We start from the raw sequence: 19,031 nt of genomic DNA on the forward strand, positions 1-19,031 counted from the left end.
TTTTCTGCTATACCCTAAGAATTATGAAACTTTTCCTTCTGGTTAGAAAATTAAATCTTTCATATGTTGCTATCTCCACTATTAGAATGTAAACTCCTTGAAAGCAGGACTATCTTTTCTTTTTCTATCCTTGACATTTAGCAGAGTGTTTTGTACATATATATAGTAAGCACTTAACAAAAGCTATATTCATTTCATGTTTCTGTCTCTCTGTCTCTAATCCTCTGTCCTTTTTTCTCTCTTTCTGTTTGTGTGTGTGTGTGTGTGTGTGTGTGTGTGTGTCTGAGTGTCTGTCTTTGTCTCTCTGTCTGTGTGTGTGTGTCTGTCTTTCTCATTCCACATCTCTTAGATGAAATAATATTTATATAATGTTTTACACAGTGCCTAGCTTATAGTGGGTATTACATAAAAGTTATTATCTATTTCTATAAATTTCTTTCTCTTTGTCTTTTTGATACTCTCAGTTAAATAAGGAATAGCCTTTAAAATTTTTATTTTTGCTTATTTCATTGGTTTTTCAAAAAATAAGTCTTAATCAGTTTTCCTTTTGCTTTTAGTTCTGCTCATTTCTCCTTTGATTTTACCAATTTCTTCTTTTGATCTTATTTAATTTGACTTACTATATTTCAAGTGTAAAAGAAATCATTAAATCTTTTTTTCTATGACAATGATGATAATGAATGATGATGCTAGGGATAGAGTCCTGGGCCTGAACTCAGGAAGTTCTGAGTCAATATGACCAGCAAAAGGCCAATCCTGTATCTCTGGGAACTCTAGCTGAGACCACTTTTAATTCTGTCCAATCAGGCAGGTCCAAATTCACACTAAATTATTTGAAATTAGAGGACCTGAGATTGAATCTTTGACTGTATCAGTAATTACTCATGTCAGTTAACCATTTTGGACATTAGTTTCCTCTTTTATAAAATGAAGGAGTTGGATTTAATTAGTAATTGTTAAACTTTTTAGTCTCACAACCCCTTTATAATCTTAAAAATTATTGAGAATCCCCAAAATACTTTGTTTATTAGATACAAATATTATTTAATTTGATCCTTGTTATTATTATAAGGTAGGTGCTGCTATTCCCATTTGACAGTTGGGAAAATTGAGGTAGACAGATTAAGTCACTAGCTCAAAGTGACAGTTACTAAGTGTCTTGAAGCCAAATTTGAACTCAACTTCATCTGACTATACACCTAAGCACTGGATCCAGTATGTTTCCAGATGGCTCCAGGAAGACTTTCACAAATTATATTTCATATATACAATGATAACTTTATTCAACTACTCTTAATTAATTAATATAATAAATTGGGATTAGATCCTTGATTCTTCAGACATTCACTTATGGCTTGATCAATTCCATTTTCTAAAATTACATTTAGATTCTCTTTCTGCTTTATTCCTATGGGCATTTTATATTCTTTTGTAAGTAGTCATCTGTTGCATTAAAATTTCAACTTTGTTGGCATATAATTAGATATAACATTTTCTAATAATTTTATTTTGTTTCATTTCCATTTCATCTCACTTATTTTTTATCAATTTGATTTTTCTCTGCATTAAAAAAAACCTCAATTAACTAATAATTGCTCAATTTTATTGGTCTTTATAAAACTAGTGGTTAGTTTTATTTTTTAAGCTCAGTGGTATTTTAAAAAAAATATTACCTATCTCTTCTTTAATTGAAAATATAGACTTTTGAAACTAGTTTGGCATTAATTCAACAGTTTTCCACAGTTTTTATAGTTGCATGTTCAATTAAATGAATGTAAATTTCAGTCTGAAATTTTCTTCTAAAGATTGCATTAGCTGTCCTTTAACTTTAGCATAATACATGTTTTGGTATATTTTTTCATTGTCACAATTTCTTAAATATAATTATTTATTATTTCTATTATTTTTCTTTAAATCATTCATTCAGAACAATATTATTTATTGTGATTTATGTCCCATGTTCCTATTTCTTTTCAGTTGCATTATTTTTTTTTGTATTAAGGTCTTTAAAGCATTTCATATTACTGCATTTCTGAATATATTTGTAAGTTTTTTGTCCTAATATATAATACTAAAAACAATTATAATCCCAAAGAGTCACATTCAATAATTTCAAAAGATCTAGTATAAAATTTTAAAATTCTATTTAGAACCTTAATGTCTTATTTATCTTTCTGTAAGATTATAATTCCAAAAAAAACTATACTGGTCACCAAAGACTTTTACCTTACTTTCTAGGTTTTCTTCCATTTCAGTTAGCTTTTCTTTTAAGTACATTCATGAGAGGTTTCCAAACTGGCATTCATGTTCTCTTCTTGAGGTTTAAAAAAAGGCTTGCCAAAGGGAGCAAAAGGAATATTTAATAAATGAAATATTCCATAAATAGCAGTCTTAGTGAAAAAATAAATTGGATTCAAGACATAATGATGGAGAATAGGAACAGAATGGGAAAGGAAGGGAACATTATAGAGCATTTGAAAATACTGAAAGAGAAAAGATTATTTTCTACCCATTAAAACCAAATAGATATGGTGAGAATATAAAACTCTTAAGTGAAGAATACATTAGAAAAAGTGATGAAAAAAGTTAGCAATGAGGAACCTAATGAAAAGCTGAGGTCTGTAATAATCAAAAACTCCAAATTGATTTTTCATTAATGAAGTTACACAATTTTTGATGTATCCTTAGAGAAGCACATCCCATTGTTACTACAAGTGCTTTAGGCTTATGTTTTGTTTATAACAATTTATAACTGTGAATCAGGATTCTCAGACCCAGTATCAATAAAATATAAAGCAAGAAATAAGACCGAATATAAAATGCTAGTATCTCTTTTAAAAAGAAAACTGTTAGATAACAAGAATTAAGAGTCTCACCAATTCATTTGACTATGTTAGAATAAATAGATAACAAGTTTATGAAACTAGAAATGTTATTATGTAACAAATAATTTTTTTAAAAACAAGAATCTTTTTCTTTATTCATGGAAAGCTCTGGAATTTATTTCCTTTCATGTTGAAAAGAAGGTATGGGAAGATTTACTAAAAGCTAAAGCATATGTTGGCAAAAAGGCTGATCCTTGACTTCAAGGATATGCCATTCAGTGCACAAATAAATACTGATCTTGTTTCATTATCTATAGTTCCTTTGAATATACTATAGTTTTCCTATTTCTCTATTTTGACCATATATATGATATGTATGTATGTATATATATGTTGTTGAATCTAAGACTATTGATTTAGTTGAGACACGATAAATTCTACTCAAACTCTTCACTGAACTGTCGATCTTTATGTTTAAAATATATTTCTTTTATACAATAGATTAGTGGGTTTTGCTTTCTAAGACATTGTGCTACCTTCTTGTTTTATGTGAAGTAGCTACAATCAAAAGCAACTGACCTTGAAGGGAAAAAGCTTAGAAAAACAATCTATGATTCATTGATCTCCAGGGAAAAAAACCCCAGAAAAAAACCCTGAAAACCACATTTAAGGAAATAACAAAACAAAATTAACCAAAAGTATTAGAACCAGATGGACAAAATGTAAATTGATAAAATCCCGATTGTTAACATTAGAAAAGAATTTCAAATTTAAGTAATCCACAAATTTCATTATTAACTTCAAACTCAAAGTTAAGAAAAAGTATTGAAAGTGGCCAGGAAGAGATAGATAGTTTTCCAAGAAAATCTATTCAGAATCACATAAGACTACTCTTCAACAATGAGAAAAAAGAATTGTTGGAATATAATATACTAAAAAAAAAATAAAAGCCAATCTCCCAATAATAACTTGTCTTACAAAGTTAAACATAATCTCATGGAGGAGGAAAAAATCAGGAGTTAAAACAAAATAGAAGTATTCCTTTTGAGAAAACCAAAGTTGTACAGAGTCTCTGAAATTCAAACACAGAAATTTGAGATAAATAATTTTAAATAATTTAAAAGGTCTAAATAATTATTACTGTTTAAATAATGAAAGGAGATAAGGTTATAGTTCCTTTGTACTTGTATCTAAGAATTATCAAGGTTAAAAAAAAAACACACACACACAACAAAAACCAACTAACCAACCCCTCCCCCCAAATCTGACCAAGGTTTTCAAAAACAAAACTAATACTTCTTGTAATTTGGGTACCATAAGTAAAAGTCATTCAATTATATAACTGAGGGGTGATAGAGAGGGATGGTAGATCTCATTTTTTTTCTGAGCCAAAAAAGAGATGGTTTCAAAAGAAAAAATAGTAACAGAAATACAATAAAATAAGCAGAAAAGGAAAGAGAAAAGAGTTACAGGGTGAAACTGAAGAGGGAACACTCAGATTTAAAAATTTTGAATTTATTACAGGGCTGAGTAGAAGGTGAAAACAGGTATATGTTGAAGCAAAATTTGGTGATTTGGCTTTATGTTGGAAAGGGAAGGGTAATTGCAAGAATAAAGACTGGAATTTGATGGTTCCATGCATTGAAAACTGCACCTAGTGCTGTTTGACTGTTTTTGTTGTTGTTTAAGAAGAATATTATAAAATACTTTGATAGAAGGAAAGTAAACATAATAATAAAAATAAACATGAATGGGTTAAAGTTGCCCATGAAACATTAAAGTTGCATTATATACTAAAAAGCAAGCCCCATTAATTTGTTGTAGGTGAGCTGGGAGACTGACATATATAATTTGAATAAGTCTAGAAGTTGAAATGTAGGAAGTAGAGCAAGTAGTTGACTGACAGTCAACATATGCAAGCAGACTTTAGAGGATCAGACAGGTGATTACATACTCCCACGTTAAGCTTTCATCATGGTATTATTTTAAATCATTTTTCTCTTATTGTCCATAACCAATCACTGTCCAAATCTATGAAATATCTAACACATCAATCCTTTCCTCATTTGTAACACCTAACACAGTACTAGGCATATAGCAGGAACTCAGTACTTTTTGTTAATTGATTTTAGGTATTGAGTGAAGAACAACTTGAAGAGAAATTTTTAGATAAAGGAGTAAAGAAATGGATGAGTCAAATTACAGGTAGAATTCCCCTTTTGAAAGAAATAGAAATTCAGGAATCAGCCAATAAAACTAGAGCTTGAAAGACTGTAAGGAGTTAAATGATAATGGAAAAGATAGATTTTGGAGTCTTTGAAAAACTTATTCAATCCATTCAAATATAGGTCAAAGTCAGCAGAAAGTAAACAGTGTATATTATAAATAATGGGAAAAAAGACAAAGAGGAAACAATTTTAAGGGAAGTCTTAAGAAAAGAAATATAAATGTAATTTAGTGCTTAAAGTTGTTGTGCAATCAGAAAGATGTGAGTTTAAATCCTGACACTTTTTAGTCATTGTTCATGCATAATTACTGAGCCTCTGTTTTTTCATATATAAAATTGGTTGATAATAACAATAGCTATAGAAACTAATTCACAGAATTATGGTGAGATTTAAATAATGTAATTTATATAAAGTATTTCACAAACTCTTAAATACTATAAAGTGTTAAAAAAAAAACTTGTAATGTTAGAGGAAGATTGGAAGCTTAATAAAAATAAGGGCTTCTTATTCAAAATGTTATCAGAAAGGATAACATCACTAACACCTCATGTAAATTAGGTACCATGTTGATTGATTGTTTGGTTGGGGGCAGGGAAGAAAGTACTGAAGTGAAGAAAAGGAAGTAGAAAGAGGAAATGCGGAGTGCTTTAGGTAACATTCTTCATAATTTCACCTTTCTACACAATGCCTGTGAAGGAAGTTGGTATTGAGAGGCCTTCAATTATTCAGGCACTTACAGAGACATTTTCTAGAAAGATAAGTTAGAGCAGAATTTCTAAAATTTTGTTTTCTCTTTCATCTTGTTCACTATTTCTTTACTTGCTGACCTTTGTTTAGCATTAAGCCATCAGAAGTGGATATATCTTTTTCATCTCAGTCAGTCATTATTAGGGGAAATCACAAGAGATCTGGAGAAATGAAGCATGACTGAGAGTCATGGGATAGTAAACACTCCAAAAAAAATTACAGTGTTCACCAGTGTATGGTGGATACAACATGCAATAAAAATGGAAATATCAGCAAGAACAGAATAAATGTATGATCAAAAAAGATGATGGGTCAGTTATGTAGTGTGAATATGGAATATGTGACAGGCAATTCAGGTGTTCAATGGAACAGTATCATTGTGATAGGGGAAATAATATTCCAATTATGTTGGGGAGTCCTCAGAGGCAGACCTTATGGGACAACATGGACAGGAGTCACGGGGAGGTGGGCAAGGATGAGTTGTGAACTGCATAGATGGAAGGAATACACACCTAGAGGAGGTAACAGATCTACTTGAATTTTTCCTCTTTGGGATTCTTGAACTCTACAAGTACACAGTTCCATGTGGTTGAAAACCCCTCAAAAGTTTATTTCCATATCATAAAAATGAAAATATTATATTTGGAGAAAACATAGGTTAATTTTGGGAAAAATTTTTTATGTTACTTCAGATGGAAAAATAAAACAATATTTTTTATATATTTATATATCTATATGTGTACGTATATTTACCAGCAAAGTAATTTGCATGGAAATTCTTGTTTTGCTAACAGTATTACACTTCAAGAGTTGTCAAATACAAGTCACAAAATCATTTTTAAAAGGAGGCAGGCAATATCTATTTATAGTCACATTTCTCATTCAAGATGCTTTGGAATTTCAACTTTTCCAGCAAGTCAGTTTGGTTATGGTACATGAACAAATGCCACACTAAGCTATGATTATTTTTAAAAAGTAAGGCTGCTAAAATATGATGGCAAAATGGTAATTCTGTTGAAGAAAATGAACACTTACTGATAACATTTAAGAATAAAAATTAGTTAATTTTTAGGGTTTTTCCCCTTCATTGTGAACAGCAATTATAAATGATGAATGCATAAAGAATGAAACATTTGGTTCACATATAACTTAAAATGAGATACTGTTGCTAAACTTTTGTTAAGAAAACATGAAGAGCATCTGACACTCAGCAGAGACAGTTACACTGAGCAAACAACTTTCTTGAGGAGAGAGTGGCATGAAAGCAGCTGTGATATTACAAGAGCACATTTCTGTGCCTACATTGATTTGCACACTTATTGTTGATGTGTGCAAGGATGTTTTCTTGTCACACCACTTGGGGAATCCTTGCAGATCCTAGCACCAAAGTATAAATCAGATTTTGTCTTTTATCTGAGTTCTTTCTACGTTTTTAGTACTGAGTGTACTGAGGTATGTTTTCTTTGGTTACTTTAGTTATAAATGTGCAATTAAAAACAATATATACATCATTAAAAATCAAATTTCAGTGTCCACTTTTTAGGCAATAAAATTGTAGATTTCTTCAGTAGGGTAGATGGTCATCATTTTTTTGCATCAGTCATAAAACTGTTTTCAATACACAAAACAATGAGCTGATTAGCACAACTATAGGTTTTCTGATCCAAGATTTTTCCTGTGCTCAGTGGTGATGCGTTTCCTGTTACAGCTACATCTGCTGTTCTCCATGCTTCACAATAGTTGCTTACCAGTCGAATCCCATTTGTGTTGGAACCATGCCATATTACCTTTTGAGGCCTACAGAAGAATTTTGTACAGTTATTTCTTGAAAAGGTGCTTTATCAATGAATAGAAATCTTGAAGACTAAGGCAAAGCTATAATAAATTCTCTAGTACTCATACGTATGTATGTGTATACTCTATACATGTACATATATATATGTATATAAAATGGATTTCTATGAAGATCAAGAGATTAGAATTTCATGAAATATAGAGCACTAAAGCCATGTTGAATATACTACATTTTGTTAATTCAAATATAAGCTTCTCCAAAATAAAGGCTGTCTTTCCTATTATATGAAGGAAAGATAGCTTTATACAAAAAAATATGAAATCATTATTTAAAATGTTTAATGTGAAACATTTCAAAATATTTTTATCAATTCATATAAAAGTTTTGCAGTCATTTTTAACCATTTTTTTGTTATTGTCATCTATGATGGTAGGAATGTAATTATAGACCCACTTGAATAAAATTTATGAAAGATCTATGTTAATCTATGTTAGGACTAACATGGTGATGTTTTTTAATCAAATCACTTTGAGATCTTGCAATGTTTAGCATGGTACAAAGAAAAGAGATATAATTTGGTAATTGAGGATTTATGTTCAAATGCTGATTCTGCTATTCACCATCCTGAGTAAGCCACTGAATCGCTTTGGGACTCAGTTTCCTCATCATAAAAATAAAAAGACTTTTAATCCTATAAAACATATAGTTGTCTTTATCAGCATCACTTGTCCTTGTACCAGATAAACACAAAAATACTAACTGATAGAGCAGTTCAATTGATTGAATGGCAGATAAAACAATGTTTAATGTATTTATTAGGACTTCTCATTTTAAAAAGCACTTACCATGATGGGTCTGTCATAACATTCCGACCGTCAAAGGAATATATTGGAATGTGGTTATTGAATTGACCTCCATGGCCAGAAAAAATGGACTCCCAATTATTGAAAAGTATTTCTCCCTGTGGAAATCAAAAGCAATATTTTAACATTTGGAGTTTAACTTTGTGTTTTAATAACATGGTATAAGGATTGAATAAATTTTCAGAAGCTCTCAAAGTACTCTGAGTAATACAATACAGAAACAAACTATTATCTGTTTCTAATAACATGTTGAGTTATTCATTTTTGAAGGATGCTAGAGTCCTGTTTGTTTAAAGTTGTTTCTTTTGCCAACCTGTCATGATGTGACTGCTAGTGCTTCTCGGAAGGCTTATATCTCTTGCTCTGATAGTCTGAAGTGACTATCTCTGAATCCTTTCTCTCCTTAGCTCTGCCTACTGGTTTTCCTAGATTCCTTTAAGATTCAGCTCAAATATTATATTCTGCAAGTGGTCTTCCCCTCAGATCTCTAACCCTTATTGTTTTTTTCCCTTTGAAATTACCTTCCCTCTATTCTGAATATCTCTTATAGGTATACAGTTCATTTGAATGTTTTGTCCCTCATTAGAATGTGGCTTTTTTGCGAGTGAGGGCTTTATTTATTTATTTTTTTTTTAGTATCCCTAAATACTTATTTGGCACATTACATATTGTTTAGTAGATGTTTATTGAATGACTAAAGATATAAACCTTGTTAGCCATTGACTGTTTGTGCAAAGTACATCTATAGGGTAGAGAATAAAGAATTCTCTTAACTACTAACTTCTCTATTTGTGTCTATTTCTTGGACTTTGCATCTCCATCTAAACTTGATGGGTTTTGAACTCCTTTATTATACTACATAATAATAACCCCCACATATAAATGATGATTAACTTTTCTTACAACAGTCTTGAGGTAAATAGTTCATGTTCTTACCTCCCAGTTTATAGTTGAAGAATCAAAGACACAGAGGATGAAGATTATGCTTAGTGTCACAAGGCTGTCTTCTAATTCCAAGACTATTATTCTTCCTATTATCCCACATTCCCTCACCATCCACAAGGTCTCAACTCTTCAGATGCTTGAGATCAACACGATACCATGGTTTAAAGAAACTCAGTCCTAAACTGTCTTGGCTTGCCCCATGTTGCCCATCTTGCTATGACAATTGTTTTTCATTTCTACATGAAAGCCCCACAAGTGAAATCATTCCTTTGGGTTTGTTTCCTAATGGGACTCACTATTAAAATGAACTTAGATTACAAGAATTAAGAATGAAAGGGTAGGACTTTGAGTATCTCCTCTAATTTCCAACTATTAATGGGAAGCCACACATTTTAGTTTGTTATTATTTTTTTTTATCACATTAGCACTATTTTGATAGGCACAGAGATGATATGGGATGGAAGAATACCCTGAAACAATAAGTCTGCATTGAGTAGCATGGGCCATGAACCAAAAGTCTGAACCTGATATATGGACTTGTGGCTTATAAAAAGTAATTAATGCTAAAGCTAAACTTTGTGTTTTTGTTGTTTTGCTTAGGACAAGAAGAAGGGAAGGAAGAGAGGGAAGGAAGGAAGGAAGGAAGGAAGGAAGGAAGGAAGGAAGGAAGGAAGGAAGGAAGGAAGGAAGGAAGGAAGGAAGGAAGGAAGGAAGGAAGGAAGGAAGGAAGAGAGGGAAGGAAGGAAGGAAGGAAGGAAGGAAGGAAGGAAGGAAGGAAGGAAGGAAGGAAGGAAGGAAGGAAGAGAGGGAAGGAAGGAAGGAAGGAAGGAAGGAAGGAAGGAAGGAAGGAAGGAAGGAAGGAAGGAAGGAAGGAAGGAGGGAAGGAAAGAAGGAAAGGAAGGAAGGAAGGAAGGAAGGAAGGAAGGAAGGAAGGAAGGAAGGAAGGAAGGAAGGAAGGAAGGAAGGAAGGAAGGAAGAAAGGAAGGAAGAAAGGAAGGAGGGAGGGAGGAAAGAAACATTTATGAAATGCTTACTATATGCCAGGCACTCTGTAAAATACTTTATAATTTTTACTTCATCTGATCCTCACAAACCTGTGGGATTGATGCTATAATTATCCCCATTTTACTGTGAGGAAATTGATATAGGCAGAGGTTAAATGATTTATCCAGAGTCATACAGCTAGTAAGTATATGAAGCTATATTTTGTTACTGTACCAACTAATTGCCTCTTTGGCCTTGCCTCTTGAACAGAATTTAAGAGTGACCTTGGAAAGGGAATTTTAGGTCATTCTTATGACTCTTCATGTAATTTCTAGAAGAGGGTTATCATATATATATATATATATATATATATATATATATATATATATTTATTGCCACCACATGTAGGAAAGCATAATAATTGTGCAAATCTTCTGTTTAAACTGGAGCTTATTGGCCTTCTTGGTCCTACACAAAAGGGTTAACATTTTAAGTTGAAGATTTTTTTGTAAATTAATCCATTTTTAAAAAAAGACTTTTTTTGTTTATTTGAATTTAAGTTGATTGTTGTTCTTATTAAATGCTTTTAAAAAATAAAACCAGAAATTTAAAAAAATGTTTGAAGGGCCACAAATATCTTTTTTGGTGAGAGAACAGTTTCTTTAGCCTTATGTAATCTACTTTAGAGTTTACCCTTAAACTGATTGAACCCAGAAGATGGGATATATTATATATATGAAGTACTTCCTGGAAAAAAACTAAGAAGCACTGTTCATATGATCCTACATTTAGAGCAAGAAGGAATCCAGAGATTTTTGAGTCCAAATTCCCTATTTTTTCATGTAAGCCAGGGTTCAATTCCATTTGCATTAAACTTCTAATTTACGAAGAAGGATTCTCTACACTGCAGGCCTATGTAAAAATTGTTTTTATGGTAACTTCTTCCAGAATTCTTTAGAAAATCTGGAATCTTTTTTGTCCTTTCTCAAAGCTGGAAGCTTTATAATTTTTGTTTTCTCAGGATCTCACCAATTCTGCTCTTTGGAGCATCAAAATCACCATTCTTTATCAGTGAGAAGAGTTTTTGGGCAAATAGGCTTGAACATTGAGTTACAAACAGATGAGGAAATTGAGTCTGAAAAGTTTAAATGACCTGCCTGGCAGCATATAACTAACAAATTTCTGAGAGGGATTTAAACTCGGGATTTCACATGTCTGAGGCTCTGCCCAATACACTTTACTATCTTTTTTCTTTTCTTTTTTTTTTTTTTGGGGGGGGGAGAATTCTTAGAAAAATGCTTTTTCTTAAGCATTTCTCTTTAATGTGAAACATTTCCATCTACTTGGGCTATAGCACCCAGGTTACAAGGCTGGGGTTGGTCCCCAGAAAAACTCAAGAGGAGAGAGGTGTTGTTGCATTTGTTCTTTTTTTTTTTTTTTTTTACTTTGGTGTGCCACCCCCAAAGATAGTCACAATGTTTGTGATCATGCTTGGAGTGTGAATTTACCCCTTCAAAGATTTTTTAACAGTTAGTTTGCAGTGCTCAAAGAGCTTTGAATTCCCACTTGCTATACTACTGAGGTTTAAGGGGCTAGAAGGCGAACTGATCAGCCTTCTCTGAAAGGGTCAAAAGGGACAAAAACACAAAGACCATTTCTAAATTCATATAAACTGTACCATCATAAGCACTATAACTTTCTTTGACATGTTTTACTTTTTCTTTTAATTCTTTTGTCCTTAAGTTGGATTAAAGAATGGAGGACTGGCTGAAATACCAGCCAAACTGGACTTTCAGCTATTCCTTTTTTCTGTCCTTCATCATTCCATCTCTGTCTGTACATGTTGTCCAAACTCCATGCCTCCAGTATATCCCCTCTCACATCTGACTGTTAAAAATCCTCTTTCTTTCAAGGGCTCCAATACAAAATCTTTCCTGATTCCCTTGAGGAAAATGACTTCTCCTTTCTTGAATTTTCTTATATCAGCCTATCTAGATACCACTCCTGTGCACTTATTATATTCTACCTGGACATAAACTTGTGTATATATCATCTTCTTTCCCTCCTCATCTTTTAATACATTTTAAGTTCTTTAAGGATAGGGGCTAATTTTTCTTTCTATCTTTATATTTCCAGAACCTCACACAAAGAAGGTACTCAGTAAATGCTGAGTAAATTGTCTAATTAAATTTGGGAGTTAGGTGCAGGGTGAGTGAATGAGAAGGCAGCACAAGAAAGAAAAGGGAAGAAACTCTGGAACAGTGGTTTTGGGGTTTAGTGGCAAAGATTTCATAGAAACAATAGACAAAAAAATTTCACTCTTACCTTAAGGTTAACTATTGGCAGGCTGTAGCTGTCTGATTTTCTCACGATTGTGGACAGGTCTTGTAAATGGGATGATAAGAAAGCTCTATAAGTGGACAATAAACCGGCAGCCTGGGCTTGTTGGAAGCATTGGAAGTCAGCTCGAATATCTCCAGAAAATGGCATATTCAAAGCAACTAGACGAAGCTGAAAACCAAAAGAAATTCAAGTTTAGAACACATACATTTAGTTGGGCTTTGGTACTGATAGCTACATATTTTATTCCTTTAGAAACATAGGTCAACTTTTTGCTCTTGTTGCTGAGACCCAAACTGACTGTATGGGCTGTGGGAGCATCAAAGCTAGATTTCCTTTCAGAGCCCTGCCTCTTCACAGCATTTCAATGCTGACTTAAAATATTTCCATTATTTCATTCCAGACTCTTCATGGCTAAGCCTGGCATTTGCATACAACCAGGGGTGACACTATTGAATTGATTTCATTGACATTTTAGCAGACTTGTGAAAGGGGAAGTGCTCATTATATTTGTTCTATTGTTAGAAGGGGAGTAGAGTTATCTCAAGATGGCAATGGGAGAAAAACTGTATCAGGGATATACTAACCCGACAGTTCTCAAACACATATACTTACTGCTGGCTTCTCATAATTGACATTTGGAGTCTGAATTGGTGGAGGTAGAGGTTGCTGAAACTGTCATTTAAAAGATAAATATAAATGTTTTTGTATCATCATTTTGTATACATTTAAAATTTTTTATTCATTTTAAAAGTAATTTTACACCAATAATTTCCCTTTTACTTTGCTTCCCCATTCTCATTAAATCAAGCTCGACTACATCTGATAGATGTAGTCTATTAACTATTAATCTAGTTGTATGACTTGCCTAAGACTACATAGATGGAGTTGAGATTTGAATTCATATCCCATGACTATAGAGTTTACATGTTTCAAGAGCTGGACCACAGTGCCGCTACCTTCTTTATATTTGTACCTCTAGTGATGAACAATAATATGCATTGGAAAAAAATAATATGCATTGGAATATGGTGGCAAGACATATGTCAGAATGATGAGGTAACATGATGAGGTAAATACCTCAATATACCTCAATAGGATTAGCTGAGGTCTAGTGGCAGGATTGGGGCACAGGGAGTCACATGGAGCTCCCCTGAACCCCCTTAGGATTCGGCACCAGGATACAAAGTTAAATCAGGTCTAGTGACCTGAAAATGAATTTACAGGCCCGAAAACCTAGATGGGCAAAAACAAGGTTTATTGCAAGATTTGGAAGCAAGGTTAAAGTCTGGTTAATAAAAAGGCATTAGATAGAGGAAGATATACGCCAAAAGTGGCAGGACAGAGAGTCTCTGATGCAAAACATCTTTGCTGGCATCTTTCAACTCTCTGACCAAAGGACAACTCCACCTTTGCTGCCTTTATCTGCTTGAAGGAGCATATGGGTGGAGCTCAGGTTGATTCCTGGAAGGCCAGATTTTTGGCGGCTTTTCAGATAAGGAAGAAACTGTTTTGGGGAAACCTGAGCAGATAGTTAGGGGTTGGGTACAACCCCAAACTGGCTCAGATACTGATCTTTCCCCTTGGGGTTTTGACCAGATCTTGTAAATCAAAGATCAGTCCCAAAGGTAGATCAGACAAGGAATCTTAAAGGGGACTATGCCTGCATCAAGGACAGGTGATGATGGCTCTGGGTACAGTGGGAAACCTTGGTCTTTTTAAGATAAGGTCTTTCTCAGGTCTCATTTTGTCTGAGGCAATGCCCATTCTGTGATTAAGGCTAGATAAGAATTGAGGTAAGTCTTGCCATGGGATCCTGATGACTGTGGAGGAGAGAGTGAGGATCATGATTTTGCATAGCTCTGCCTCACTTAAATCCAGTTCACTTGCAAGCCAAGACACCACCCTCCTGATATCATTGGTCCTTCTTCAAGAATGAAGGATAGACAGCCACCAAGAAGTATGTATATAATAAATGTCTGTTTAATTGAATCGAATAATGCTTTATCCATCCTGGTTTCTCTTCTCCAGATTTGCTCCAGTTTGTCAATGTCTCCCTTGAAATGTAGTATTCAGAACTGAGTATTGTCCATGTGAGTTGATAAATACTTGTTAAGCAAATGAATGACTGGCCATATAATATATATGGTACTTTGGGACATAGTACTCTCTGGATTTGTGATTAATATTAAACAATAAGGGGATAGGGGTGGTTGTGGAAATTTGAGATAATAGTAGGTGCTCAATAAATACTAGATGGACAGATTTATAACTATGTCATACCCATGTCCAAACAACTTACTGGCTTTCTCTAAAAAAAACCTTTCCCTTAAATTCCTTATTTCTAATTTCTTATTACTATTGTGAAGATGTAAAGAAAGGCAAAAAATCCTGGTGTGCGACCTCAAGGAATTTGCAGTCTAATAGGGACCCAAAAAAATCCTTTTAGGCTTCTGCTGGAACTCTATCTTCCCAGAAATCAGCTGGAGTCAGGATCACTAAATGTCTTTATTCTTGATCTTTACCGTCCCCTCCAAGGCCAGGTCACCAGTGTGAGTGAGCGTGAGTTCCACCACCCAAGTTTCTCCTACCCCTCCCACACATGTCACTTCCCCCTCTTTGTCCCACCAATCAAGTCAGCACAGAACAGCTGGGGGAGGGTCAACCTTCAAACAAGTTAATAGGGAATCGTCCAATTGGCAATTAGTCTCACGTGCTTCATTATCCAAATGCATTGCTCAGTTCTAGCCCTTTACAGGCTTCCAAACTTGGTGTCATCTTCAATTCCTGATTTGTATTCCTTCTGTATATTCAATCTGTTGAAAAATCTTGTCATTTCTACCTTTAAACAATCTCTCATATATGTCCTCTACTCTACCCTAGAACAGGTCTTCATCACCTCTCCTAAAGACTATTGTTAATAGTCTTCTGATTGGTCTCCTCTGTCAAGTTTCTTCCATTTCCAATCTACTCAGCTGCCAAAGTGGTTTTTCTAAATCAGGTTGGACCATGACATCTTAGTTAATTCAATAAACTCCAGTAATTCCCAGAAGCTTATAGAAATATTATTTGGCACAAGCTAGTCCCTTCTTATCTGTCTACCCCTTCATTTTGCATCTTTTCTATCTGTCCACCACTTCATTTTACAACCTTCCACATACTCTACAATGTAGCTATACTGGCTAATTGGTACTTCTTACACACAACTTCATATCTTGACTCTATGATTTTGCACCAGCTATTCTCTATGCCTGAAATGCTCTCTCTCCCATTTCTTAGCTTCTCTGGTTTCCTTTGCAACCTTAGATCAAATTGCACCTTCTTTAGAAAGTTTTTTCATGGTTTCCTCTATAAGTATTCCCTCCTCACTACCCCAACCTCTGAGATCATCTTCTTATTTTAAATATCTTATATGTACTCAGATCTTTATCATTTCTCTTATTAGATTGTGAACTTTTTAAGGGTACAAACATCTTTTTTTTTGTCTTTCGTTGTATCTTTACAATTAACATAACATAATCCTGACAATTGACATAATAACATAACATTTAACAAACCTATTAAATGTCTAATGAATATTTTATTATCAATGAAAAGGGATTATATATATATATATATATATATATATATATATATATATCTTATGATGATGCTATGACAGACAGAATTCTAAAGTCAAAGTCAAATAAAAAAGGCTTGAATTCAAGCCCTGCCTCAAATATATAATTCAATTATATAACTATGGACAAGTAACTTCTTTTTTCAGTCATAAACAATAATCTAAATTACAGAAAGTATTGGTAGAATGAGGTTTCCACCAGGAGTTCTCTGCACAAATAAATTGACAAATATAGATTCTGCCCTTCCCCCAAACAAATAAGCAAGTAACTAGTTATAGCAAAAAAGAACATTAGATCTGGAGTCAAACATTGTTGTTGTCATTCAGTCTTTTAAGTCATGTCTAACTCTTTGTAACCCCATTTGGAATTTTCTTGGCAGAGATACTAGATCAATTTGCCATTTCCTTCTCCAGCTCATTTTATAGATGAAGAAACTGAGGCAAACAGGGTTAAGTGGCTTGCCCAGTACACATCTAGTAAATGTCTGAACCATATTTGAACTCATGAAGATGAATGTTCCTACCTCCAGGCTCAGCATTCTATCCATTGCATCTCTAACTTGGGCTCTATTCCCTTCTGTCATTCTTTCTATAATTTTGGATAAGTAATTTTTATTCTCATTATATTTTGAATCTCAATTCCCTGATCTAAAAAATGAAGGGATTGGATTAGATAGACTTTTTGGTCCCTTCAAATTCTAACATTTTTTCTTCAAAGTTCAATTTCCAGATGATTTGATGCATACTAAACTGCCCATCACATATCTACTTCCGCTGTTTTCAGTTATATTCATGACTATGTTCTGCATAATCAAATAAGTTATAAAGTCAACCCAATAACTGGAAAGACTGCAATATTATGACTCAGTGCTTATCAATGTCCATATCTAATTTATTTCTATGTTTTCACCAATTATTGATACTTACATTGCTGGAAATTGCAGGAGGTGGTGGGCTATCAGCAGGAATGGGAATAAGCTCTCCAAGCTGAAAGAAAAATAAGTAAGGGAATAATTAGATACAAAATGAAAACTATAAATGCACATATACATACATGACAAGGAGAGGGAGCTCTGATTTCACTGGTATAGGGAAATACTAGGTGAGAAAATCCTCCTAACAAGTCAACTATACTCTTTCTCTTCAATGGACGGGCTTGGTGCATTGCTTGGGATACTAAAATATTAAATTATTTGCATCACATAGTCATTATGTGTCAGAGGCAAAATGTGAACTCAGGTTCTATTCACTTCAATGCTAGCTCTCTATCTACAAGATTATACTACCTTTCTATTAAAAATGTTACAAATAAAATTCAGAGAACCAATATTTCCCCTTTACACTATCGGTATTGCAACTATTTTATTGAAAGGAAAAGGGAAAAGATAAAGATAATTACCTGTAATTTTTTCCATCCATTTCTTACACGTATAAAAAACTCTGTACTTTCACTTAAATAAATTAGTGTGCCTTCTATCACCAAATGAGCATTTTGCATCATACTTTCAATATTCCCAAATGTTGTTACCTGTCAGATATTAAAAGAAAATATGTTAAACAGTAAAAACCACGTTCTATAAAATTCGAGATTATACGTGAATGAGTGAATAAATGAAACAATCATGTATTAAGCAATTATGTACTAACTCTTTTTCCCTCCATCCTTCCCTCTCTCCCTCCCTCCCTCCTCACATTATAATGTGGGTGATACCACATATGGAAGATTTCATTTGCAAGACAGATAGAAATGTCTTATTGTCTTTTGGGTACAGCAGCAAAGCCTTTTAATTTAATTTAATTTAATTAATGCCTTTTCCTTAATATCATTTCCACTATAAAATCTCATCAATACCTGATATTATATGTAGAAGTATTGGCCATTAGTAGTAGATTTTTCTTATATTTCTACTCTAAAGACATTGAAGGGCTATGTAATTATTCAGCTTTATGTACAATGTTACGACTGAACATTTTAAAACACCTTCAAGTTGAGATTAACAGGAACAGTGGAATTATCAAGGAAATGCAACAGAGGAGAAAAACACAAAGAAATATGAAAAGAAAAAGATAATGACTGGTATGAGACTTAAAAAGATCTATAATAGAGAAAAGAACAGAAAGTATTTAAATACTAATTTTTAAAGTTAACTAGAAGCTGTGGTTATGCTGGAGGAAGTAAGTTAGTTATTATGGGGGGCTTCCTTCCCATGCCACTTTTTTATAGTTGCCTGCCATAAAGTATTTTTCTGGCCCAATGCTTGCAATGGGAGGTAAAGGATATAAAAACCTTAGATGTGGAAAGAATCTTAGTATGATTTTTCACTTTCTGCAGGTATTCTAATATCTATTATGGGATTTCTGTACTGAGTCACACTCACTTGGTAAATAGTGCGTTCTCCCTTTCTTCTAAAATAATTTGTACTAATTTATCTATATATATATGAGTATATGATAATTTCCTTCTTCCCCTCATGTAAATTCTTTGAGAATTTTGTTGCTGTTGTTGTTATTGTTGTTTTTGGTGGGGGGGCTTAATGTCCTTAGCAGTAAAAAAATAATTTGTGCACAGTAGGTGCACTGAACCGAATTTTTAGAAAGGACTAGGTTTTAAATTCAGCTCCATAGATTACTAGTTAAGTGAATCATCCACAGATAAGTAGTTTAAGTGACTCATTTAACTTCCTT

At 33.3% G+C, this 19,031-nt stretch overlaps 1 protein-coding gene across 1 annotated transcript in view; it reads right to left on the bottom strand.

Annotated features, from left to right (window-relative positions):
* Positions 1–6,384: 6,384 nt before the first annotated feature.
* Positions 6,385–19,031, bottom strand: part of COL15A1 (collagen type XV alpha 1 chain) — a 121,660-nt gene continuing 109,013 nt past the window's right edge. The window contains exons 32-37 of the mRNA XM_074280639.1: positions 17,746–17,874; positions 17,274–17,333; positions 13,343–13,402; positions 12,713–12,898; positions 8,441–8,556; positions 6,385–7,597 (exon numbers count right to left, since the gene is read on the bottom strand). Coding sequence (XP_074136740.1) covers positions 7,384–7,597; positions 8,441–8,556; positions 12,713–12,898; positions 13,343–13,402; positions 17,274–17,333; positions 17,746–17,874 — 765 coding nt within the window. The 3' untranslated portion in view covers positions 6,385–7,383. The remainder of the gene's footprint in view (positions 7,598–8,440; positions 8,557–12,712; positions 12,899–13,342; positions 13,403–17,273; positions 17,334–17,745; positions 17,875–19,031) is intronic.

The sequence above is a fragment of the Sminthopsis crassicaudata genome, chromosome 1 (assembly GCF_048593235.1).
Source record: "Sminthopsis crassicaudata isolate SCR6 chromosome 1, ASM4859323v1, whole genome shotgun sequence".
Lineage (NCBI taxonomy): Eukaryota > Metazoa > Chordata > Mammalia > Dasyuromorphia > Dasyuridae > Sminthopsis > Sminthopsis crassicaudata.